Raw genomic sequence first — 25,898 nt, forward strand, 5'->3', positions numbered from 1 at the left:
AGAACTGTCCCAGAGTTGATTTCTGTGTAACAGTGTCCTGTTTGTATCTGAGACACAAACTGTGTCAAAACCAGTAAACTCCACAAAAGCAGCTCCCAACTTGGAATGTCAAGTTATGGTAGTGCATATCCAGATCCAGTTGTGACCATTCATTCATTACCCGCACACCCAAAACTCAGATGCCTTTAAATCCCACCAGGAAATACAGTAATACAAATGTTTGTCCTTTACTGTGCTGTCACCTATCCTATCCCACGCACTGTGTGTAACTGTGACTGTCTTCTGCAGGCTCCAGTCCCCTCCAGAATTTAGTAACCCTCAGCTGTGGGATTACCTGCTGTCCACTCACCAGGTATGTACTCCCAGATCTCTACCTCTCTCTTCTATTCATCCTGTAGGTATGAAATTACAGCTCTCCCTCTGCTAATGATCAGAAACTGCAGCTGGCTTTTACAGCTCTGAAAGGGTGACTCCAAAGAAAGTGTCATTGCAAGGGTGATGGACTCCACTTTCTGAAAAATGCTCTTGTTTTAACTGTGCAGCTGGCAGCTCAGTGACAGGCCAGTATGATTCTGAAGACAGGCAGCCCACCCAAGTACAGGGAAAAGTGGCAACTGGAGACTACTGGCCTAAGAACTGCAATTAGCCATGTGGCTCCCTTGCTCAACAAGCCAGTCTACAACCCAGCTGCCTGGTAATGATCTGTGTGTACTGCTCACCTATAAACATCTCTAGTACTCTGTTTCCATCCTCTTTTTCCTCTGCTTCTCCTGTATTCAATTCATACCTCTTGTACACATCACTACAGGCCTTGCTTTGGTAGCCTCACTTTATGTGGAAGAATTAAAAACTAAACTAAGGCTAAACTGAGAGCTTGTGATGGTGCACTGGTGTCCTACCGGGCCATTTCCTTGGTCTCTTGTCGTGCTGAGGCCATTTTAATCATGTCCTTCAGGAGAGGAATCCCACCTTCTTTGATCAGCAGCGGGCAGTACTTGTCAGCTGTAGAGAAAAGACTAAGTCAGATCCTTGTGAACCCTCACAACAATGTACAAAGGGTGGCAGGAGGGGAAGGAGAAGGATCAAAACAGTGAAGGAATTTCCTACACACCAAGTCTAATTAACTTTATTTGGTTGTGCTGCCTGGACATTCCTGCATCATTCAAAGGTTTTCTCTACCTGCATAGTTTATCTCACAAGACTTTTTCTACTGACAGCCTCAGGTTCACCTCCTCAACTTCTACAGTACAGGGAACATGATTTCAAAACGAGAACTTACGGTAGACAGAGACCAGGTTATAGAGTGCCCAGGTGGCCCAGTGCTGGCTGACTGGGGAGATCCCTTGTGGAAGAAGTCGAAGGATTGGTTCAAATGACCTGCACAGAAATATTACAGAAGTTGTTAGAAGTCCAAGAGCTACTTCTTTCAACATCTTTGCCACTCAACAGCAATACAATACAGCAAGGGATCTACTAATAAATACCACAGCAGTAAATCCATTGGCATTTCAAAGATTCTGGCACCAGGGCTAAGTCAGTGTCCCAGGGCAGTGCTGGCAGGATTACAGACCCCACCACTTCAGCACAAACACACTGCTCAGATAAATAGCTGCAATGAAGGCAACTGAGCCCAGGAACCAATTTCCATCTCCATTAGGCATTTCCTCACAAGACCTGAAATCCAGCAGCACTGATTGAGGAGGGACAAAGACAAACTATAACCAGGCAAAGCTGGCTGTGGAGGTGCAAGGATTACTCTGTTTCTTCTGACAACAGTACTATACTGTCTATACTGTAAACAGGCACTGGAATGCCAGTTCTGGATTCCTGCCAAGGACTAAGGGAATTCTGAGTACCTGATAACCTCTTACAGGAAGGGGTTTAGAGGATTCCAGCAGTTGTATTAGCCTTTGAAGGGATTTCTGGTACCTGTGTCTAGATATGCCCCAGAGAAGAGTGAAAGCATGTAGCTTTGGGAAGCAAAAAGACTGAAAAGGACAGAGTGCAAAGGACAGCAGTATCAGAGGAAAATGCTGAGGCAGTCCCAGACAGAGAGTGGTTTTCCCAAACTACTCAATTTCAGCAGAAACTTGCAGGAGAAATTCTGCTGGGCTGCCAAACTTCTCTCATAGGAATTGTCAGGTAAAGTGTCCAATTTCATCATTTTATGTAACATATAAAGATGTAAAACCCTCACTAAAGAATATGTCCCTGAAGATGTTTCTCCTTCACTCTGAACAGAACCTCCATGCTAGGCTCTCTCTCTTCCTTTCTTTCTGTTGGTGTTTCCTTCCTGTGACAATCCCGGCTCCCGTGAGTGGGCCAATCTTTTCCATTGCTCACCTGTAATTGATATTTCTCCTGGAGTTGATATCCCAGCTCTGGATGGCTGCCCACATCCTCTTCACAACTTCTTCTCTGTGAGGCTCACAGATCCCCCAGGCCTCTAAACCATCAAACATGATATGGGAGAGCACTCCACAGGCATTATATGACACCTCAATCCCATCAGCTTTGCTCTCCAGCAGGTTGCTGCCAAGAGAGAAGAGATCACTTAGAACTGCTGATACTGTAAAGATTCACAAGTCTCCAGGTGGTTCAGGAGAAGAGATCAGAGCCCAGCTGGTCACCAGCCAGGCACTCACCTGAACACGCTGATGAACTGGGAGGTCATGAGCTGTGGGCGGAGCTCCTTCACTTCTGCCACATTGCCCAGGAGGCCCAGCATGTTGCGGTGCAGCTCCTGCTTCTCTGGGAACTCCTGGCCAGGCAAGGAACAGGATTATACACAGGTAGGACTCTGGTGATGCTGAGAACAAGCAGCCCTGGGATAAAGGCTGTACAGCACATCTAGAAAGCTCAGTATTTCTGGGTAGTCAGCAATGGCTCCTTGGCAGGTGCCAAATGGTGCTAAAGGTATGTGTGAAAAGGGAGGATCAAAATCAGGCCCACTGTTCACTGCTGCTCTGTTTGAGGGGGCTGAACAAAGATGGGCAAAGGGGAAGATGTGTTCACTGTAAGTTTCTCTGTTCTACTGGCTGCATGGAACGATGTGAGAAAGAAGAACTTACACAAGCTTTTTCTTTCCTGTTTGTAAAGTGTAGGAAGTTATACTTGGAGAGGAGCAGAGCCAGGGATCGTGCCCAGGCATCTGCATCTCCACTGCTCCTGTCAGCATCTCTCCAGAGACAATCAGACACTTACTTTCAAGCACTCCAAGAACAGTTTCATGCCACTGTAGTTAAGGAACATCTCACAGTTATCTGGGGTCTCATCAGTGATGTTCCAGAGGGCACTCCAGGAGAACTCCATCACCTGATCACACTATAGGGAAGAGGACAGAATCAGAGCTTTGCTAATGCAGGAGCCTGGTGCAAACCCATCACCTGTTTCCTCTCTGGCATCACCCTAGATGACTTCAGAGGCTAAGAAAACCTTGTTGTTCACTTTCAGCTTTTCAGTAGGTGGTTTTTTTGTTTAATATTTTTGCCTCCCTGTTAACATTCCCCTGCCCTCACCCTGAACAGGAAATTCTGCAGCATCAGCTGAGATGTCTTGTGTTTGTTAGAGAAGCTGAGCTGGCACTTTGGGCTGATTTCCGTGCCTAAGTCAGACTGAAGAGAAAAGACTCTGGTTTTTTTTTTGGGAAACACTCACCGTTTTATCAGCCAACTTTTTCTGAATCAACTTTAGCATTGTCTGTGGGCAAAGAAAGGGGAAGAGTGAGAAACAATTCAAAAATCATGGAGCTAAAACTTAACCAGCCCTGCAGTATCACAGCAGTTATGGCCAATTTTGATCTTTTGCAGATAACCTACTTGATACATTTTCCTCTAAACAAGTGGGACTGGATCATGTTCCAAGTTGTAAGTATTCACAGAGCTGAAATATGCCACAGTCCCTGAGCTGTTGAATTTGCAATTGAGTCAGTTTTGAGCTGTATGACAAGGTCTGGGATGCACCATAACTGCACCAAAGCAACAGCCTTTGCAGTTCTTGGAAAAGGTGGGGGATATGGGTTCAGTTGGGAAATTGATGCGAACTTGGGGAGAAGCAGAAGGAGACAGTCACAAGGTAGTACCAGATCTAGAAATAACCCGATGTGGTGAGGTCAGGTGTTAGGTTACAGTACCTTCCTGCCCTCACACCAGTCTGTCTCTGAGATCACAACCTCCAGTGCTAGTAAGCAAGGAAAGGGGTGGGTTCCAGGCGAGGTCAGCATTGCTGGGACACTGGTTCCCTTCTGTGATATTGCGAGGTTGGATCACAGCTGGAGGCATTTGATGGACAGCTGTAAGGGAATTGTCCTAGCCTGGGTTATGGATAAGTAGACACCCTGGGACCATACCAACCATGACAAACCCCATCTTGCCCACAGCTTCTTTGTGGTCGTTGTCCACCTGGCAGACCAGGGCATTGCAGAGGTGCACAGCGATGCGCTGGATGGACTCGTCCTGCCGGCTCTGGTTGAGGATGTTCAGCAGCAGCTCGTTCACTCGGCGGTACTGGAACTCCAGCTCCTCGGGAATGCTGAAGTTACACAGTGTCAGGCAGCAGTTCCGCTGGACCTGGGTCAAAAGGAAGCAAACACTGGGCCAAGTGGCTACAAAAGCACAGACCCCACCATCTCATGTTTCCTTGCTAATTGGTACTGAAAACATCTTCCTGCCTGACTACCACTACTGAGATTTCTGTTACCCGCTGATCTTGTGCTGTCCTTCAGCCATGCTCCATGACTGTCACTCCAGTCTCACAAGGCCACCCAGTTATCCAGGGCCCACTGCTTTCCAAGCCAGTTCCTCACTGCCTATTGGCTCTCTATATAGCTGACTTCCAGTACAGGGATTTGAGATGTTTCTTTTTTATCCACAATAATTTCACCCCACAGACAGTGCCAGGTATCTGTGTGTCACACACACACTTTGACCACTGTTGATGGATAAAAAGGAGCACTCTGTAGGTAATCCCCATTGCTGAGTGGAGACCAGGAGCAGACCTGGGCAGGCAATAGCTTCTCTGCCTTATTTAACTCCCTGCAGGTAGTGGAAACCCAAATGCTGACACCAGGCTAAAGGATTGATACAGGGAAAGAGGACTACGGGAACCAAAGGTGCCTGGGCTGCTCTTACTGTGACCTCCTGGTAGGACTCCATGCCATTCAGCACCACCTGGATGACCTGGCGCCGCAGCTTCACGCTCTGCTCCATGCGGTACTCAGAGTTGGTCAAGTAGAACAGCGCGGCGCTGCCCGTCACCTGGATGTTTTTGTCATCTTTGTGGCACTTGAGGGCTGTGATCACCAGCTGCAGAGAAGAAACACAGAGCTTCAGTGCCACGGACTTGCTGCTAATTCTTGGAGTGACTGTTAGAAGCCTGCAAGGAAAGTGTGGCCCAGGCATTGCAGGAACGTGCTTAGGAAATGAAGGTACCCAGTTCCACTGTGTTACTGGAACTTTCTCTGGAATGGCCTGATACAGTGTCCCAGGGTAGAAAAAAAGACTGGGAGTGCAAAATTCCCCTTGTCAGGGTGAGGCCAAGGCTTACCTGGAGGGCTCTCAGCAGCTGGCTGCAGCGCTCGATGCGGGCAATGTCGAACAGCAGGTTGATGGCCCGGGAAGTGATTTCTGGCCGGTGCTCAGTGTAAGCCTCGATGGCATTCAGGACTTGCTCTTCGTTCTTATCTCCACTCACCTGGCATGGAAGAGCAAAAGGAGTCAGGGGAGAAATTATGAAGGAGAAAAACCAACATAAGGAAACTCTGAAAGGTCAAAGCGTATACCTTCCCTTTGCCCTGAGAGTAGATTCAGCCCAGGATGAGACAGAGGTTGAGTCACTTTTCAGTCCAGAGGGATGAGAAAGAGCACCTTTGGGGCAGGAGGATGCTATTCAAAATTAGGACTCCTAGTGTCTTAAATCCTTTTCTGTAGTCACAGACATCCTCCAGGAAGGAGCATTTCTCCATGCTTTTCTCCAATGTTTTTCAATCCTTATAAAAACTATGTGGGGTACAGGTCTTGCTTTCTGGCAGTTTTCTTGCATTATGAAGTAGTTATTGAAAGGTCGGAGCTCAGTTCTTATACCCAAGACCCAAAGAGCTCCATTCTACTGGCAGCCAGGGTTCTCATGTTCTTTCAACATCTAACAAGTTCATACTTCCAATATCCCTGCAGCCTCCTTACCTTGTAGGCTGGAATATGGGTCAGGCGGCAGAGGGATGTTTCAAAAAGGCCCAAGAACTGCAGTGGTCGTTTCAGACCGCGGAAGGGAGCAATGCTGCTCTTTGCTGGCTCAATGCTGGGGTGAAAACACAAGAGATTGTCATGTTGGTACCATGTTTCTTCAGGTGTCTCCTGCCACAGAGATGGCTGCCAGCCCTGCATTCACTCTGACTGTACTGCTTCATACCCACACTGGTAAAAGCAACACTTCATTTTATACCAGGCAGCTGCTTATGAACATAACTCTAAATATTCATTCCAGGTGATCCTGAGTAAAAGGTGAACGTGCTGAATGGAACCTGCAGTAAGAATTACTGCAGACAGGATGCAGCTTTCCCAGGTAAAATTTGTCCTGGAAATTCACTAGTTGGGGTGAAAATTTCCTCTTTATGGGCTGTGGATTTCACTCATCCAATATATTTGTAATGTTATAGACATGCTAAGTCTACTTCTGTGAGCATGCAAGAACACTGTTTTTGATGCCGTGTTCCTTACTGACCAAGAACCAGTGCATTTTCAGCAGCTCTGGTGAAAAGGAACCAGTACTGTCTCACTTTTTTGCTTCTGTTCAGCAAGTGCTGAATAGGAGGGCAGAGCTCTTGGCTGATGTGGAAAACCAGACCTCTAGGTATGCCTCTGCTGAGGGGCAACAGGATTTCCAAGGGTTGATTTCCCGAGTATACAGGTCAAATCTGACCTTTAGATTCCAAGCTTCTAAAACACTCAGCCCTCCTGTGAGTGCTGATGTATTGACTCAGTGCATAAATGTTCTGTCAGAAGAGCCTGGATTTCCACAAGGATAAGAGTATTTTGTGTAGGAAATGTGTAAAGGGCTTTGGAGTCATTTCAGAAAAACATCCAGCAGAAGATCCCTAGGAGAATGTGTGTGGAAAAAAACTGAAATACTTCAGATATGCATGGCAGGCAGATGGGATGAATTCTTTATTACTCTTACAAGTCTTTACATGTGTTGCATACAGCAATCACAGCTGATTCTCACACTAGTCTCTACTGTCAGGGGAACCTGGCAAGAGTTGTATCCTGCTTTTTAGTACTGATTAGACCTACAGAATTTGAGAACTCAGAAGAGGGAACTGTTCTTAATTCATCTGTGACTGATCTACCCATCCAAGCAGACCTCAGTAATTGCTGTTCCCTTACCTTGTCTGGCCCATCTTCTCCTCCATGCTGGGGATAGTGCAGTTCTCCAGCATGGTGTGCCCTGAGATGTCGAGCGAAGTGAGGTTCACCAGGTTTTCCACAAACAAGTTTAGAACCCGCCGGGTCAGCTTGAACTTGTAATAACTGGACAGATGGTCTCGGGAGATATCCAGGTGCCTGCAAGTGATAGAGAGCATCTCACAGCCTGGAAACCATTAGCTGGGGCTTCTGCCTCCCTACCAGAGCCAAGTGTGATTATTATTTATCATTATTTCCTTCCCAAGATACAGGAATGTGGTTCTGTAGGTTCTGGCAGCAGCAGCTGGCCCTGTGTCTAACCAAAGCATACAGGTATCTGGTAGAGAGCTACTTGGAATGGACCACAGTGAATCATCTAGCCACACATCACAAAGCAAAATGCTCCAGGCTCAGAAACTGCCTTTTCCAAACTCCATCACAGCAGCCACCTGAGCATTTCTGCCTGGAGATTAAGATGCACCAGATCTGTGCATCCCCAGAAATGTATCTTGCCTCATCCCACAAATTAAGTTGCACAGGCTTTTGTCTGCTTCCCCAATCTTATAATTTTTCCACCCCAGGCTACTACATTATCCTGATTTCTTTCAGGTATTTAAATACTTAAGCTTTGAGGAAATCTTGCTGCTAAGGGAGTGGTTGGACAAACCGACCAGCCATTGTGTACGGGTGGGGTTCCTTACAGGACAGAGAGACTTTGCTGGCTCGTACCAAAGACTGGAGCAAACACCCCACTCACAAAAGTGTCTTCTACCTGTTACACATCAAGTGGATGTGATGGGGTCAGATGTGCTTTTTGTTTTTTTCAATGGGAAATTTCTGCTAAGTGGTGTCTCCTTACAAGCAAAATTCAGGCTGGCTTTAGACATGTCAGATATGTACAGTGATGAGTAGATATTTACAATGAGTGAGCCTGTTCACAGGAAGGTTTATAAGCTGAACCCAGCAGTGTGTGCTTCTCTGATAGCAGGCAAGAAGACCATTCCTGAAAGACCTCTCCTAGAGAAGATAAAGAAGGAAGAACAGATCTGCTGACCTGAGCTTGCGAAGCTGTGCTATCACTTGGATGTGCTCCTCTGAAAGGTCCATGTTGTAAAGCACTAAAGAAACCAGAGTGTCCTTCCACTGGGTCAGGAATCCCACATCATTCAGCTGGATCCCAGAAAGGTCGAGAGCTGCAAGGGAGGCCAGGGGCCGCAGCAGAGTCTCCACGTTTACCCCCTCGATCAGGCGGCCCAGGTTCAGGATGCGCAGGCGGCTGAAGCCTTCAAAAGTAAAGTCCTTGACCAAGACCTGGCGAGTGGGGTTCACCAGGCAGTCGTCCTCACAGCCCCCAGGGTTCTCCTCCTCGTAGAAGATATTGCTACAGCCAAAGAGGCTCAGGGAGACCAGTGTGTGGCTGAAGCTCACCAAGGTTTGTAGGCTCTTGGCTGTCAGCTTCTCACAGTTAGTCAGGTAGAGCTCAATAAGATCCTGAAAAAAGGGAAATCAAGGTTAGAGATATTTCACAGGTAAAGTGCCCGCCTTGTTTGCCCCACAGCTCCCACTGGGACAGTCTGAAATCATGTACCACCCAACTCGACCAGTGTCCTATGCCATTCCCAACAGTGGCTTTGGGAGCTGAGAAAGGAGAAGCTGAGGTTAGTCCAAAGAAGACCTGGACAGTAAAGGATGAAGCCTTGGGAATCTCTGGGTGTCTGTGATTCCAGCTGGTGCCAGTGCAGCAGTGCTGCTATGTGATGTGGCAGCTGTCAGTGCAAACCCCACCTGCTTCCTGATGGCCTCCAGGTCCTGGTCCTGCACCATGTGTTCCCGCAGGTGGATCCGAGCTAGCCTGGTGCTCCGTGGGTCTGAGAAGAGGGTGAAGAAGCTTTCATGGGGTTCAAAGATGCTGTCTGTCTTCACCAGCTCCACGTACCTGTGTGGGGCAATGGGGTTAGCACAGCACAAGCTCAGCCACAGCTCTGCCACCTGTACTGGTGACAAGGAAGCATGACAGAGTTGTGAGCATACACCAATCCACCCCCTCCCAGTATCACCCAGATCAGCCTTTGGGGCAAAGGAGCCCACCCACCTCTTCTGGCACAAACCAATGAGCTGTAGGAAAATCCTGGGCAAAGATTTCTGCAGGACTCAGTATGTGTGAGTAAACTGGATTCTGTCAAGAAGAGACTCCAGGAATTTTTTCCCTAGCTGTTTAAACTTAGTAATTTGATGATTTTTCCCCCCATTTTTCAGAAATTAGCTGCCCAGAATTCTCTGCCAGATTTTGTGGGCACAAGTTCAGCCAAGAGAGACTGTGACAGCCAAATTACATAAATCCCTGGAAAAAAGCAGCTTTATAAAACTATGGGAGCAGCAGCCTTAAAATTTTACATCTGTCAGCACTTTGCACTCTTATTTCTCTGCTTGGACTGAGTGTTGTAATGTTTCAGTGATAGGAAATAGGAAGGCTTCCTTGTTGCTCACTGACATTCTAGGAAGAAGCAGTGACTGTTTCACTCAGGGTTTACTTTTTTCATTTCCCTTTTTACAGCATCTCATTGAGCTCTGACTAACTTGGAAAGGGTGACTACCACAGAAATTAGAATGATAACAGTACAAAAGGGAACACTTCTTTCCGACGTTCGTGCAAACCCTTATTTGCCAACATGATGAGCAGGAAAAACACAGCCCTATGAATTCTTTCCCATAATTCTTTTTGGAGAACTATACTCCCCCTTCTCTGTGCTCCCAGCTCCTTCCCAAACCAGGCCTGAAACATACTCGTTGACAAGTTTGTCACAGATCTCGCTTGGCAGGAAGATGTCGGGATGGAGCCGGAGCGTTTCGTTGTCCAGGAGGTAGCAGAGAGTCCCCTCCAGGTTGCGAAGGCAGTAATCAGTGCACAAGGTCATCAGCGACTCAGGACTGTCAGATGCCATCTTGAGGGAAATTATGGGGAGGGGAAGAGCAGAAGGAAGCGTTTGATGCAGGAGGTCTTTCCCTCAAATGAAGTACTGGGATGAATTTATGGGGCCATCAGGATAGCTATAAGCAGAGAGGGGAAAAAAAGATGCATTGAGAATGGCAACAACTGCAAGTGTCCCACAAAGCTGTCACACCAGCAGGATGTTGTATTTACAGCTCATCACTTGCTGACCTCAAAAGCACCTGCAGCAGTTTGGCCTCTCTGGCAGTGTGCCCTTAGTTCCTTGGTATTCCCCCTCCAAGGGGATACCGTGGTAATGAATTAGTGTGAAGTGTTTGGAAATGAGGCTACACAGCAAAATGTTTCCTCATTGCAGGGTTATCTGGCTGACAAAGGCCCTCGGAAAGGGAAGTGGTAGAAGCCACGCTGCTTGGTTTCCTTCAGGGTGGGTTGGATAAACCAGCAGAACATTCACTGTCAGCATAATCCTTTGTAAGGCACCAGTGGGATCTGTGGCCCCGTATTTCCTGCCTGTCATTCTCTTTGCCAACATTCCAAGTCAAGTTTCATTTTCGAGCTCTGTGTTTCTCTGTAGTGCCAAGTCAGAAGCTTCAAGCAAGTCCTTGAATTAGAGCATGAAGTGGATCAGAAGCCAGAGGGAAACACACTGACCGGTCTGGGATCCCCCTAAGTGCAGTGTAAAGGCAAGGATTGTGATTGTGCTGGACACTGCTACATCCAGCTCACCCTCACCACCCCAAATCTGTCACAAAGACTGACTAAACTGGAAAAAGGCAAGGTGCTTTTGCCCTTTTCATCTTTGAAACAGGATAAAGGATGGGTGAGGCAGACAAGTGGGGGAAGCTATCCCTGTTTTCTGCTTTGAAATGACCTGACTGCTCTGGTATCCAGACTTGCTCGCTGGGGCCCTTAGGGGCTTATCAGAGAAGTTAGCTTGAAGATCAACAGTGACAATTTCACTTTCAAAGGGTCAAATCACATTACAAGCAAACCTAAACTTTCCTAAATATTTCTACAGACATAAAAGATTGTGTTGAAATGTTTATTTTTGCTATAAAACCTATGTCTTATCAAAAGTCTGTCCCTGCTGGCCCTGAGAACACTGATGCTGTGGAGGTAGTTATTCTTTCTACCACAGCTGAGCAGCCATTGCTGGAGAAGTTGTTGCAAAATGTCCTTAACCATATTCCGTTTCTGATCTTTATCCTGCAGCTGCAAATAGCAGGACATTTGTGTGTCACCAGCTCTCTGCTTCTCTAAAGCCTCTGCTGCTCTCTTTCCTTCATTCCTATGGTATCAAAACAGAAGAGTTTAACTCCCATTCCTCAGCTTCATCACTCTAAAAGCTAATGCTGAGGCAAAAAAACCCAAAGCTTCAGCAATCATACAAATTATACTTTAAACTCTCTCCAATCATGGTGTTAAGGGTGGAACTTGCTATTTTGGTGACTGAGTGCTGAGGTGGGGGTCACAAGAACATAAAAGTGAGACTTCTCAGTAGTGCCACAATAGCTCCATTGAGCGTGCATGAGGTCCAATCAACAAAAATGGAGGGTTTTCAATTTTGATAAAGGAAGAACTCCACAATCCATAGTTCTCACCTTTGGAGTTAAGAAAGGTGAGAAGTCAAGGCTGAAATGTGTCAGTGAGTGCAGAGTCTCCCTGGCTGGGAGGTCCTGGCAAAGGGAATGCAGGTGGGAGGAAGCTGTCCTGTGTGTCTGCTTTGGAGATGAATTGGCCTCACCTCCAGAACAAGTCCCTCTCGCAGATTTTGCCTGAAGCTTGCTGGAGAGAATCTTTCCAGAAAGGCAAGATCAACAGGAAGATCTGAACCAGCTGGGAAGCGTGTTCTGCTGTCCCTACCAGTTCCCCTGTGCCATCAGACAGGAGGTCCCTGCAGCCAGTGTTCTTCCACTGTTGACTACCGACGGCCAGAGAACTCGAAAACAAATTCCCATTGACAATCTATTGTCACGTGCAGCTGGAAACAGCCAGTGCTTGGGACTTGTCCAAGCAGCTCAGAGCACCAGAGGGCAAGGACTGCCTTCCTGTGGCTCTGACAAGCCTCTGTTCCCTCTCTGCTGAGAGCAGCACAATGCAGCTGGTTGATCTCAGCCCTGAAGAAATCAGCTGCCCTTTAACTTTTGAGCTCCCCCGTGATCCACCAACACAATCCCATGCAGAAGTTTAATATCAAGAATGGTTAAACTGTCCCACTGAAATAAGACCAAAGAGAAGCTTTCATCCTCCTGATTTATTACATGCATCTGAGCAGCTGCTGTGACCTTTTCTCCAGCAGACAACACAAGCTGGTCTCTCCCTCTTTAGACTGAAGACGTGACACCTCAGCAGCAGAGGGGGAAGTAAAAGTGCCAATAGCTGCCCTCATCAATACTGTCTCTAGTCATAACCTCAATGTGTGACAAAAAGAAAAGAACTGGAGAGGCTGAAAAATCATTAACATTTGTCTAATTGTTCTCCTCGGGAAGCTTCACACAGGATGAAGCTGCCTAGTGACTGCCACCGGTGCTTTTCCACCAATGGGCTTCCTGGTGCCATGTGGGTTTTGGTAAAGACAGATGCATAAAAAACGCTGAAAATTCAAGAGCAAGAACTGAAAAATAATCAGAACTTCAGCTGCCAGTATTATTTCCAATTTATTTCTCTGACAGGCTTACTTCCACCTGAGTGCACCAAGGAACTGAGCTCCTCAGAGCCTCAGGAGCAGGCACACAAGAGCCCTTTCCATGGGCACACAGCCCTCTCTGTGCAGTAACAGCACCCTCCTGCTACTCACAGACCCAAACCCAGGTGCAGTACAGGCAGCTCTGCTTACCCCCTCCCCAGCATCCAGGACCCACCTGCCTCTTTGCAAATATTGCTTATTTCCAGGCTGCAACTCACTGTTATGGCACTCCAGGCTGCACTGGCACGTGAGGCTCGGGACCTCTCCTGGGGCTGCCAGTGCCAATATCCTCTCCCTTGGACTTCAGACCGATCATCTCTCCCAGCCTCTCTCCGGGCAGTGCCCGGAGCCAAGCCAAGCCTGACTCACTGTGGCTCCACGCCAACCACACAACGTTTACGCTGCAGCTACAGAAATGATTGGCAAAGCTGACTGTTCCAGCATCAGGGACTCATCCAAGGAGAGGGCAAACAATATGCACTGACATGAGCTGATTACAGCGACTTCAGAATTACAAATGTAATGTAAATGCAGCGTTTGGCACGGGTTATGTTCTGAAAGGAAACTGCACTGTCACTTTAGCTGGCACCTTGCCGCTGCAAATCATTGTGATTTTATTAATTGATGGGTCATCGCTGCCTTTGTGGGGAAACACCATCCCTTACACTTGGGAAAGTGAAGTAGGAGGAGATCAAACTACCCTCTGTCCCAGCAAAGCCTGCAACTTCTAAACTTGTCAGCAGCCAGACTGACATTGTAAATGAGACAGCTTGCACTTGCGTTGGTCTTTACCTGCCTGCAGTAAAGATGCTCCTTCAGCTCACTGAATTACATCACGGATTTCATAGGTCACCTGCCCAAGAAGAGCACCTGGAGTCCCTGGTCAGGGCTCTCTGGGCGCTGGGGCCCCATCAGCCCGCGATGGTCTCTACCAACCCCGCGGGCAGCGCTGGCCCCGAACCCGAGCCCTCCCTCGTCCCCAAGGCACTCAGAGGTCACCTCGCCGGACAGCGCCGGAGCTGCAGCCGCAGGCCGGAGCCCTGCCCGGCGGGGCCCGGCAGTCCCGGGGAGGGGAGCGGGGCTGCGCCGGGGGCACCGTCCGGTACCGCCGGGGGCGGCGGTTCCTCCCCCGCCCGGACGAGCAGGCCTGTTGCCCCAGGTCGGGCTGGGGAGGGGGCAGCGGTACTGACCTGGCGCCATGGGGGCTGGTCCCGGCTGGTCCCGGCTGCCCGGGGCGGGCCGGGGTCCGCGTCCTGCTGGGCCCGCTCCCCCCGCCGCAGCGCCGCTGTCAACAAACCCGCCGTCACTTCCTCCGCCCGCGCCGGAAGCGCAGCGAGCCCTTCCCCGGAAACACCGGCCCGCCCGGAACGCTCGGTCAGCGGGGACCCGGCGGGGACGGGGATCTCAGTGACGTCACGGGGCCGTGACGTCACGCGGCGGCGGCACTGACGTCACCGCCCGCGGCAGAGCTCGGCCGCGGCCTCCCGGGACAGCCCGGCCGGGCCCTCGCTCAGGGGCCGCCGCAGAGCCAGAGGCCCGCCGCGCCTCCTCACTGAGCGGGGCCGTTCCCGCGGGCCCCGTTCACGGCTGCCATTGGCATGAGCAGGAACGTGCCCGGGACAGCGCGACCACCCCGCGGGTCTGCTTAGTGCTTGGGGAACCGGCGGCTCCAGCCCGCGGGGTCTCTCCTGGCGCTTGGTGCCTGTGGAGGGACCCACGCCGTGTCCCGCAGGCCGCGGGGAGCCGGGACAGGGCAGGGACCGGGCCCGCGGCGGCGGGAAGGGGCGGGGCTTACCGGGCAGGGCGGGGCTGACCGAGCGGTGAATGCACCGGGGCGGGGCTTGGCGCTGTGGCGGGACGGACGGGGCGGGGCCGTCGCTCGGGAAAGGCGCCCTGAGGGGCGCGGGGCGGGGCTCGGCGCGGGGTCCGTGCGGGGCGGGCGGTGTGGCCACGCCCCGGCGGGGCGGGCCCGGCCCGCATCCCCCTCCCCGGGCAGCGTTTCCAGCCGGAGCGTTTATGCGGAGCGCGGGGAAGGGGCGCCGGGGCCGCCATGTCGCGGCTGCACCAGAGCAGGTCGGTGTCGGTGTCTGTGTGGGGACGGGGGTGCTTCCCCTCCCCACGCTGCCGGGGCTGCGCTGAGCGGGGTGGGGGCTCTCGAGGATCGGGGGCTCTGAGGGGTTGGGGGCTCTGGCGGATCTCGGGTTGCCTGTGCCAGCTCTGATGATGCCCGCGGCTTCGCTCCCCTCAGGATCGCGGACTTCCAGGAGGTGCTCGGCGAACCCACGGTGGCTCTGACCAAGCTCCGCGAGCTGTGCTTCAGCGGTGAGTGCCGCGGGGACCGGTCCCGGGCTGGGAGGGGCTCCGGGCACCGGGCTGGTGTCGCCTGACGCGGGGTGTTCCTGTGGGAGATAACCCTGCGGATAACCCCGGCAGCGTCCCTGGGGCAGCTCCGTGCCCCTCGGGGAGGAAAAGTGTTGCCAGGCCTGTTTGTGAGGTGACATCAGCAACCCGCGGTGAGAGATGGGCTAACGTGGTTGTTTCTCTGCCTGGTGTTCCGCAGGAATTCCCTTTGATGGTGGGCTGCGCTGCCTGTGCTGGAAGGTGGGTTTTGCTTGGGGCGCTTTTCTTTCTTCCGAGTGATGCTTTAGGTTGATTAAGTACACATAGCACTTTTTTTGGCGCTTATAGTTGTAAACAAACAATAAACCCAGCGCTTAAAAGCCATTAGAACGCAGCAGTAATTTGTGGAGATCAGCACTTTGCATGTGAACAGCCTCAGTTTCAAGCAAGCAGTGCATTTCGGTCAGGTTAGCTATTGATCAGTCCTACAAATAGCTCTTTGTGGAAAGCCAGTCCCTGAAATATTTCTGACTGTTGCTTAGCAAAGTACTTGGCTTTCTGGAGAGAACTCCCAGTATTTTCCAAGGGCTAGTTCAAGCCACTGTGTTTGCTTTGCTCATCTTGCAGGTGTGACAGCTCATTGAATACTAATTCCTGTTCACCTGTTTCCTGTGCAGATACTCCTGAACTACCTCCCTTTAGAGAAAGCCTTATGGAGCTCTTTGCTGAAGAAACAGAGGTGAGGCTGTTGGTACTTGTCCCTTTATTTTCAAAAATACCTGCAGAGAAGAAGAGTCTCTAAATAATTAAGTACTTTCATGAAACAAATTGTTCTTGTGTGCAATGTGCTGTTCTCCGTGCTGCCTGGTGGACTGACTCCTTCAATTGCTCTGAAGGGAAAATCAGATGTCTTCTGGCTGGGCAGGGTAGAACAGAAACATCTGTTTGAACTCTCTCTGTGTGCTCACCTTGACCTTACCTTCCTCATTGCAAATTCCTCTTTTCTTCTTTAAGGGATCTGTATTCCCAGTTCCTAAAAGAAATGATTATCCAGCCTGGGATTGCCAAGGCCAACCTGGGTGTTTCCAGAGAAGATGTGACCTTAGAAGATCATGTAAGTGTTGTTAAGCCTTTGTGCTGCAGAAAACTCCTTGGGGATTTTTCTGGCCCCCTGGGCTGCTCCTGGCTCTATTCCCAGCTGTCCTGCCCTGCCCAGGGGGAGGGATGGTTCCCAGGTGCCAGTCTGGCACTTTTGTCGTGCTAGCCTTCAATGTGAATTATTGGTAAAGCACCAATAGCTCCATAGAGAGCTGTTTCCAGCTGTGCACTTCCCTCCTCCTGCCCTTTGGGGCTGCCTGCCCAGACTATGGGTCTCCTAGGGAATGGGAGAGGCTCACAAGAGGTTTCTGGAGCCATGAGATGCTCCCCTGGGAAGTTTGGTCCATGAGTGCTTTTGGAGCAGAGGATAGAAAAGAAGCAGGAGAGTCAGGCTGGGCTGTGGTGTGGAAGGCAGGAGAGTTGATTATTTCTGGTAATGCTGCTGGGTTGTTATTTTTTTTAACAGACTATTTCCTGCATGCCTTGGCTTTCTCCTTCTCTCAAAGTGCTGTTAGGAGTGTGTGTGTGGGAGGAGTGAGTGAAGTAACTGATCAGAAGAGCCTGTAAAATGATACAGCTGCTCCCATGACCGTTCTGAGCGTTCACTCCCCTGCAGTCACCTGCCCCACTGTGATCTCTGGAGCCCTGGTGGTGTAAAACTGGCACGTCTGTAAAACCACACAGGCAGGTCACAGTGGTCTTTGAATCCCTTGGAATGTAGCTGGTTGTTTTTTTCTTGGTTAGTTGTTAACTTTGTGTGGATCTTGGTGTGGAGAGAAGAACCACAGCATCAAAGTACTGGGTGGGTGGATAACTCTTACCCCAAGTCCAAATACCATCTCCATGGTACAGGTTTGGAGCTGCAGCTAGGAATCTTGTTAACAGGGGGGAAAAAACAAACAAACAACAAACTGATTTGGAAACAAACTCTTGAAGAGATGAGTGAAAAAGATCCAAAATGTGAGAGAAAATAGGACCCTGATATGCTTAGATTGAGCTGATGGCAGAGTGACAGTAGAAATGTTAAATCACTGTATGTTTACTGAGGATTTTTGATATGTGTGAAACATGCTTGTTCTGTTTTTGTTGTTTCCCTCTTTAGCCCCTCAATCCAAATCCAGACAGCCGATGGAACACTTACTTCAAGGATAACGAAGTGCTCCTCCAGATAGACAAAGATGTCAGGTGTGTGAGGCACAAGGACTAAGATTTCTGAACCCAAGAGGTTCAGTCAACAAATTGTACTTTGAAAACAAAGTTTAATATTAAACCGAGCCTCCCACTCAACATGGGGCAAGTACTTCCTTCTTGTCCCTGATTTCCTTCTGTGTCCCTCCTAGGAGGCTGTACCCTGACATGGCGTTTTTCCAGCGCCCCACAGATTATCCCTGCCTGCTGATCCTGGACCCCCAGAACGAGTTTGAGACCCTGCGCAGGCGGGTGGAGCAGACCACGCTCAAGTCGCAGACGGTGGCACGAAACCGCAGTGGGGTGACAAATGTGAGCTCTGGGTTGGGGCTGTCCTTGTCACAGGGCAGGGTCTCGGACTGGGAAGGGGAAGGGTGATTCTTGGGCTATTCTCTGTTTCTCTTTCTGCTTGTGCAGTGGAATCAAGGAAACACCCCAGCAAATACTGAGACTCACATTGTAGAATCAGCTGAAGTGCCTGACAGACTGTAGGAAATTTTAGGTGTATTTAATTTTAAATATTGTTTTTACCTAACTTGAAGTCACAAGTTATTTTATACCTGACATATGCCTTCCTGTATGGCAACAAAACACTGAAGGATTAATTTACTATGAATTTATTACAAATTCCCATAGTCCTCCAGAACTGGATCTCAAGAGCTGAGTATCTGTTAAAATAAAGTCTTTCCCCTTTCCTGAGTGTTGCAGCACACGTGCTGTTGGGGAAGGTGGTTTCTCCCACAACTTTCAATACCCTTCCCTCATACTACTAACAAAGAAGTGGAACTGCTGTGGTTTTTACTGTACGAGATCATGTGGTGCAATGATTCAGAGGGAACTGTGTGTTGCTGCACAGACTTATTCTTCAGGGACAGCCAGCACCAGGACTTCTCTGCCCGTGTGCTCCCAGAGTTGCTTGTCTTGGTTTATGTGGTATAAACAGCCCAGATCGTTTGGGGGGCCTGTGTGTGTTAAAAGCCAAGCTTGGCACAGGTGCTGAGGGATCTGTGCCACTTGGTTACCCTGATTCAGCTTTGTTTTCCAGGTGAGCTCCCCTCTTAAAAGCACCCCCAGCTCCCTGAGCGAGTACGAAGTTCTGCCCAACGGCTGCGAAGCTCACTGGGAAGTGGTGGAGCGGATCCTGTTCATCTATGCCAAGCTGAACCCCGGGATAGCCTATGTCCAGGGCATGAATGAAATTGTGGGGCCTCTTTACTACACCTTTGCTACAGACCCTAACAGCGAATGGAAAGGTGAGGAAGCCTTTTGACTGCTCAGCAGTGGCTGTGGTACTGTGACTTCTCTGCATGGCATGAGGAGTTTTGGTAGGAGCTGAATGAGCTGGGAAGGAGGATTTTTGAGCAATTTTTGTTTGTTAAAATCCCCTCAGAAGCTCTTGTTTCCTTGTACTTTATATAGATGGTAAGGAAAAAATGGAAAAGGAGGGCTTTGCCTGTTGCTTCTGCTTCACAGGAGCTCTGAGGGGTGTGCTGGTGGCAGATTATGTTCTTGTACATAGATAACTATTTTGTGACCTCATGTCACGAAGACCTTGTGTTGGACACAGGGTTAGTATCTGCAGTGACTGTAAATGTTTCTAGTTAAAAAAAAAATTTTAAAAAGTTGTCAAATTTTGACCCAGACCAAGTAAGCCAAGCTCTGGTAGGATGTACTGCTCAGATCCAATACAGCAACCAGATTATGGAGCAAGGACAATTTTACAGCTCTGTACCTCTCTCAGAGAGGCTTCCTCTATTCTCCCATGTTCTTTTCTTTCCCCAGAACATGCTGAAGCAGACACATTTTTCTGCTTTACCAATCTAATGTCTGAAATTCGGGACAACTTCATTAAGAGCCTGGATGATTCTCAGTGTGGTATTACGTACAAAATGGAGAAGGTGTACTCCACCCTGAAGGAAAAAGATGTGGAGCTGTACTTGAAACTGGTGAGGAACTAGGTGTTTCTCTGTGTCTCGGGCGGGATTACAGTGTCTTAACAGTGCACGTGAATGTCAGTTTTGTTAAACTGTGCTTGTGTAGAGCAGAGAGAGTGTATGAAAGGCTTTGCCTGTGGGGCAGAGAGACTCTTACCTGAGAGCTGAAGCAGCCTCTCCTTGGAGTGAGCCCAGAGTGAGCTGACACAGCAGGGCTTCCTCCCCTGCCTGCCTCTGAAAGCAAACTGTGGTTGTTGCACAGCTGCCAGCTGGGAGTCTGAAGGGACTTGGCCATGATCCTTGGTCACCTGCATAGCTGGAGCTGGAGTCTTTACTCTCTTGTAGACATCAGTCAAAACACGAGTCTTGCTGTAGAGCTCTTCTGCATTCCAGGTTACAGAATTTGTTTCTACTTTTAAAAGCAAAACAAAAATCATCCCCTACACTGCACACACACTTCTATTGCCGCTGGCTGCACTGACAGCACTGGCATAAACTCCATGGAGCACATTCCAAAGGAGAAGTGAAATCCAGTGAGCTGAATGATCCCACTGGCCAAATTATACTCTTCCCTTTCATCCAGAGTTTTTCAAGTGCTTTGGGTTTGTGTGGGTTTTGTAGAACATGAAGGCAGCTTTCATCACAAACATCTCCAGTCTTACAGTCCATTTGGTGTGAAAGGACAAGGAGACTTTGGAAGGGAAAGCTATTCTTCTTACTGCAACCTTGACCAAATTACACTGAGATCTTTTTCCATCGAGAAAAGTTAGGATATATTTCTTTATAATCCAGAAGATGGTTTGTCAGCACACTGACACAGCTGAGAGTGTTGGCTGGTAGCTGATTCAGTGGGGAGTAAAACTGCTTCGTGTTTGGTTGGCAGGAAATGGTCTTGGCCATGCAGCAGCTGGTCCTTAAGAATATCAGCAGAATCCTGAGCTTGTTTGACCTTAATTAAACTTAGACTATATTGAATTTAACATCAGAAAACAGGAAAACTTCAGGCTAAAGGTGCTTACAGCATGTTTTACCGACCATCAGTGTGAACTGTGTTCCATCTTTGTTTATCTTTGTGAATAGTAAACCTTTTCATAAATGCAAGGGTTCTGGAAAGGAGAGGAAATCCTGACAAACAGTGCCTGTGCTAGTGGGGGAGGGCTGCAGCTTTGCAGATAAAATGCTGTTGAAATGGGAACTTTAAAATTACTTGGCAGGTTCAACGGAACACAAATAGAGCCTTTAGGGAGAAAAGCTTCCTTTACTCCATGTTTTGGATAGAGGAGCATTTTCTGGCTTGGCTGTAGGTGTGGAGTATGGCTGCACTGAAAATCCCTGTCTAGGTTGAATGGGAGAGTCTCCAAAGGATGCAGAGGTTTTCCTGCTGCTGCAGGATGAGCTTGGAGCAGTGTTGGGGAGGAGGCAGGGATGGAAACATGGGGTGCACCTCTTGCCTGTAGGGAACTGGCCAGGACCACGTACTCATTGTTTGCCTGGTGCCTGTCTGACAGCAAGAACAGAACATCAAACCCCAGTTCTTTGCCTTCCGCTGGCTGACGTTGCTCTTGTCCCAAGAGTTCCTGCTGCCAGATGTCATCCGCATCTGGGACTCCCTCTTTGCTGACGACAAGCGCTTCGATTTCCTCCTGCTCGTCTGTTGTGCCATGTTGACGTAAGTACACAACAGCCTTCCTCTTCTCCTCTTCCATGGATCCTGGAGTCTTCTGTAGGCATGTGTTAGGGCATCTGGTGAAGAGGTTATCGGTTTTAAAGTTTCTTTGTAAAGAGTCAAAAGTAGCTGGAATAATTTCCATCTTTCAGACTTATCCGGGATCAGTTGCTGGAAGGAGACTTCACTCTGAACATGAGGCTGCTACAGGTAAGAATTAAATAGAGTGGGTGCAGAGAGCAGTTGGAAAAGTCTTAAAATAGTGCTGTGAGAGAGGATGACAATATGTGAGAGGGTGGGAGGGTATGCCAGGTTCAAGACAAGTACCACATTTGTGATGTTTGCATGAAGGAAGATCTGCAGGGACCTTACAGCACTCTCATTACTGGAAGTGGGAGTCTTTAGCACACGCACCCTTTCTACCCTACTGAGAAATTATCACATATTGGAGGTTTCTGATGTTCCTTTGGTTTGCAAAAAAAACTGAATAATTTCAAGCAAAGATCTGAAACCTTATGTAACACTGCAAAAGTTTTTGGCCAGAGGTTTTTGTTCAGTTTTGAGATCTGTGAGAGCCTTAGGTTGGAAACGCCTGCACTGCACAGTTGGATATCTCAGGTCTGCGAGTTCCTGCTTTGGGCTGTGCAAGATACTGGCTTTGATAAGGCTCTCTGGCATGAGACAGAGCCCTGTGGCAGGCCAGGTTACTGTGCCCTTGGAGGACAAAGTGAAAAAAACCCAGCAACAAACCTTCTGGAAGGGTATTGAGGTTTGATCAGTTACAAAACAGGAAACACTAGCTGTTAAGGGAGTAACTGAACATGGCTGTATGTTATAATAGGCCAAGAACTTTGTTGTCAAGGTTTGCCTTGCTTAAGTGAAACAATCTGTATCAAGAATGCGGGGAAGTCTCTGAAATCCCTTTGCTTCTTTGCCATAGGATTATCCTATCTCTGATGTTCATCTGATTTTGAAGAAGGCAAAGGAACTTCAAGATTCCAAATAGCCCATGGGCCTGACAAAAGGTGTTAGAGAACTGTGTGGCAGTGGATCCTGGGAGATGGCCTCTTGCAGTGTGGTGCACTAAAGCTCCTACTGGTCTCTGCAAGACTTCAGGTTTTGTTAGGGCTACTGGCCACCTTGAAGACTTCTACTCTTTATTTATTAGGTCAAGGACTGATTACTTCCCTATCTACTTGGGTCCTGCACTCCAGATTTTTCCACATCTGAAATGCCTCTTTGCTGCCAAAAGCAGCTCTTTGTATCTTTTTTTAAATGACTTTGAGTTTGGGGAGAAAGAAACCTTCTGTCTGCATATCCCTGAAGGGATGGACTCCTGTATTGTGGAAGTAACACATGGAGTAACTTCTGATGGGGAAAGGACAGACTTAAGTCCAGTTAATTTTGGTGGGTGAGGATAGAAGGATCTTCCTCCTGTGAATATAATGTATTCCAGTGAAGTCACACATTCTGCCATTCAAGTGGATTCTGGATTCTTCTCTCTCGTGTCTGCACTTGGCCATCCCTGAAGTGTGTGAAGAAGAAGATTGCATCACTTTCTGGTGAAGGTCACCTGGCAGTTTGCACTCCTTTGACTGGGAAAGAGACTTGGGAAGTTGAGGTGGGAGGACACAGTGACAGCTGGTGGCTTTGTGCACTCTAACTGCCTGAATCCAGAGCTGCCTTATCAACGAGGTGTCCTTGAAAGCAAGACTGGTGGTTTTAATCCCCCGCTGAAGTGTAGTTCCAAGTCAAGCCTTACTACGCACAGCCTTAGAGCAGGATTGTTGCTGAAGGGAGGCCTCATGCTGCTCTGAACTGGAGCATATCCAGCTACAATCAGGATTCTGAAACACAAGAAATGGACACCTAGTCATGTGCAATTAAGATAGATGTATTCAGGGGCTTATACAGGCACAGAACTGGAGTTTTCTGCCTCAGTGGCTTAATATTACTCCCATTAAGGTCTGGTCACAGTAACCTTGCTATTGTCTCACAGTACTTCTTGCCAGGAAGCGACAGTTCTGATCTGCAATAAGAGTCCTTCTCTAGCACAATCCAGCAGGCACACAGGCATCTGTCATGAGCTGACTGCTGGGGCTGATCCACTCTTCTGTCTTGGTCCTGTTGGAGTCACAGTGCTGAGCTGGACACTTGTTCTCCTGAGAGGGAAACTGCTGCACTTCAGATACGGTCCAGTGGGCTCAGGTGACCAGGGACTGAGACAAACCACAGGGAGAACTGCTGACCTGCCACAGTGCCGAGCTGAGCAGAAACCCTAATCCCCAGAGAGAGGAACTGCCAGCACCCAGGTGCTTGTGTGGTGCAGGAGCTCTTGAGTGAACACTAATCCAACATGCTTTTCCCTTTCTTTCTGTGCTGTGCTGGCTCACCTCTGCTGTTGGACTCTGCAGTTTTTGGTATTTATGGGTGTTGATTTGTTAAAGGTCAGTCAGTCTTTGTAATATCTGCTTAAGCTGCTGCTGGCCTAGACTTGCCCTAGCAGGAGGGATGCTGGCAGCCTTCAGGTTTCTTACTGGTGTTATTTCCTTCACTGAAGGCCTTCACAGGCTGCTGTAATTCTCACCAAGGTGCTTGGGGAGACAGCAGGACAGGTTGGTGCACGTACCCATGTTCTTATTGGCAATCCCAAGCAATCTCTGCCTCTTGAATAGAGGCTCGAGTACCACTTGTGCAGCCATGTCTTGCTGCTGTGTTGCAAGAGCAATTTAAGGTTAATAGCAATCTCTTAATTAATACCTGTGGCAACAGTATCCCTCTCTGCTGCAATCTTTTCTTGAGGGTATAGCTTTCCTCCAAGAAAAATGGGACAGGTAGGTGCAGACAGCAGTGTGATGAAGCACCCTGGCTGCTCTGGCCACTGGATGGATGTTCTTTCTGAGCTGTTCCAGGTGGTCTTATGTCTCAGCTCTTGGGTACCTGCACTAGGGAGGCTGTTGGCCAGACCTGGTGTTGTCAAAGAGCCACGTGGGAGGTTCTCTACAGACGTAGAATCACTCTTAGGCAGAATTGTACCTGCTCCAAACACTTCTGCCTCAGAACTGCTGTAAATACTGCAGCTTTCCCATTCCATGCACAAACTCTGCTCTCATCTCCCTGAATCCTTCGCTGGGCTGTTCATTTTGGGCTTCCCTGGCACCTGCAGGGTTTCCTTATGCTGGAAGTTCTTACTGGCAACAGGACCATCCATGAGTGTTCCTGCTCTAAGCAGCTGGAAGTCTCCTTAAAGTAACCTGAGGAGGCAGCAGACAAATCAGGATGAAAGCATTACTTGGAGAGGAACTTCTCCATGTTTTCAGCATAGCTTTGGGCCCTGAGGGTGATCATCACACTGGTGAAGGCACAGGGGAGGTGGCAGCACAGGTGTTGTGCTGTCTTCTCCCTTCCAAGGTGTGCTTTAGAAAGGAGTTTGCAGTGGTTTTAAGGGATGCAATGAGAGATTTGGCTGCTGGAAAGGATCTCTGGGACAAATTCTGTAGCCTTATCCAAACTATGGCTGCCAAACCTACTGAGTTTTGTGGGGAGAGCTTGCAACTACTTTGAAATGTCCAGACAGGCTGTTCTGTACATAAAAAGCTGTTTTATATTTGTGCTTATTTCCTTCCTGTGTGGTAGAACTTCTGTCCTGCTGTTGAAAGGAGTGGTGCTTTTCATTGTCTTGGGACATCTATTTCTTTATTCCAAGACTTTCTCATTTCTTTGAGAGTAAAACCAGATTTTCTGAGGGGACAGAACAAAATCTTAACCTTTTACCAGCTTTTGAATCTCCTCATGTTTCTCTTGGCTTCATTCCTCAAAGGTTTTTGGTGATTTATTTTTGTTGTTCTTGAAGTGAGGCAAAACTGGTGTTTCCTTGCTTGTGTGGCCAAGTAACACCTGCTCCAGCCTTGAGATGTTTCTGCTTCTGGTTTCTTACAGTGCTGACCTGCTGAAAGAACTGATCTTTGGGGTGGGAGGTGTTAGTCTGGGCTGCTTTAGTAACCCATTATCTTACAGGGACTTGAACAGAGGAAGTTTAAATAGGCATTACCGTGGGAAATCACCTTCAGCTGGGAGGGAAAAAGGACACTCCTGGATGTGGGAGGAGATGAGCCTTCCCTGTGAAGGAGAGGTCTGTTCTACCTGCACCTCACTGGAGTTCAAGCTTTGTAGAACTTTGTGGCTTTGCCAACAACGTGGATCAAGTTGCTGGTGGTGGTCACTCGGGAGACTGATTTTGAGTTTGAATTTTGTGACCTGACCTAGAATTAATCGCACTTTGGCATTGAGAAGAATGAAGGCCAGAAGCTGTTTTGGGGGAGTCTGGGGTGTTTGGGAATCAGAGGCTGGTTTTCCTGAAGGAATGTCAGTGACTTTGTTTTAGCTGTTCAGAGCAGTCTTCTAAAATGCCCTTTCCCGAAAGAAAGGAACAGATAAAACACTTTTTTTTCCACTTTGTGAAGAGCTGTGAGAAAAGGGTGTAGTGAACATTTCATCACTCTAAAACTCCTTATTTTATGCTTCTTTTTTCAAACACTATTTTTATAAGGTTTCCTTTAAGTAAACGTATGTCTGTGCAAACCTCTGCTGTTGGTGTGAGTCGGAGTTGGGGCTGCTCCAGGTTCCTGCTGAGGTGTCC

General features: G+C 48.7%; 2 protein-coding genes and 1 long non-coding RNA gene across 6 annotated transcripts in view; 2 read left to right on the forward strand and 1 right to left on the reverse strand.

Annotated features, from left to right (window-relative positions):
* LOC121470857 (uncharacterized) overlaps positions 1-6,009 on the forward strand; it is a 13,566-nt gene extending 7,557 nt beyond the window's left edge. The window contains exon 4 of the long non-coding RNA XR_012058515.1: positions 289-6,009. This is a non-coding gene — a long non-coding RNA (uncharacterized lncRNA). The remainder of the gene's footprint in view (positions 1-288) is intronic.
* Positions 1-14,362, reverse strand: part of ZER1 (zyg-11 related cell cycle regulator) — a 19,303-nt gene extending 4,941 nt beyond the window's left edge. For both annotated transcript variants that reach the window (XR_012058508.1, XM_030286806.4), the window contains exons 1-15: positions 14,224-14,362; positions 10,182-10,445; positions 9,183-9,333; positions 8,452-8,888; positions 7,380-7,556; positions 6,180-6,294; positions 5,545-5,691; positions 5,130-5,303; positions 4,353-4,568; positions 3,658-3,699; positions 3,205-3,324; positions 2,646-2,761; positions 2,344-2,532; positions 1,280-1,377; positions 900-1,002 (exon numbers count right to left, since the gene is read on the reverse strand). Coding sequence is in view for 1 of the 2 variants with exons in the window: in XM_030286806.4 (XP_030142666.1) it covers positions 900-1,002; positions 1,280-1,377; positions 2,344-2,532; positions 2,646-2,761; positions 3,205-3,324; positions 3,658-3,699; positions 4,353-4,568; positions 5,130-5,303; positions 5,545-5,691; positions 6,180-6,294; positions 7,380-7,556; positions 8,452-8,888; positions 9,183-9,333; positions 10,182-10,339 (2,243 nt within the window). In the remaining variant the exon portion in view is untranslated. The remainder of the gene's footprint in view (positions 1-899; positions 1,003-1,279; positions 1,378-2,343; positions 2,533-2,645; positions 2,762-3,204; positions 3,325-3,657; positions 3,700-4,352; positions 4,569-5,129; positions 5,304-5,544; positions 5,692-6,179; positions 6,295-7,379; positions 7,557-8,451; positions 8,889-9,182; positions 9,334-10,181; positions 10,446-14,223) is intronic.
* Positions 14,232-25,840, forward strand: TBC1D13 (TBC1 domain family member 13). 3 transcript variants are annotated; one of them, XM_072936604.1, is made up of 12 exons: positions 14,232-14,407; positions 15,282-15,355; positions 15,594-15,634; positions 16,051-16,112; positions 16,388-16,487; positions 17,574-17,656; positions 17,812-17,971; positions 18,705-18,912; positions 19,442-19,605; positions 21,102-21,262; positions 21,412-21,469; positions 22,200-25,840. In XM_072936604.1, exons 1-12 carry the CDS (start codon positions 14,232-14,234, stop codon positions 22,263-22,265), a joined length of 1,353 nt encoding a protein of 450 aa, XP_072792705.1. In that variant the 3' UTR covers positions 22,266-25,840. The 3 variants fall into 3 exon arrangements, with proteins under 3 accessions (XP_072792705.1, XP_030142667.1, XP_002198127.1); XM_030286807.4 differs by lacking the exon at positions 14,232-14,407 and adding an exon at positions 14,447-14,672; XM_002198091.7 differs by lacking the exon at positions 14,232-14,407 and adding an exon at positions 14,692-15,106.
* Positions 25,841-25,898: the final 58 nt, after the last annotated feature.

The sequence above is a fragment of the Taeniopygia guttata genome, chromosome 17, assembly GCF_048771995.1.
Source record: "Taeniopygia guttata chromosome 17, bTaeGut7.mat, whole genome shotgun sequence".
Taxonomy (NCBI): Eukaryota; Metazoa; Chordata; class Aves; order Passeriformes; family Estrildidae; genus Taeniopygia; species Taeniopygia guttata.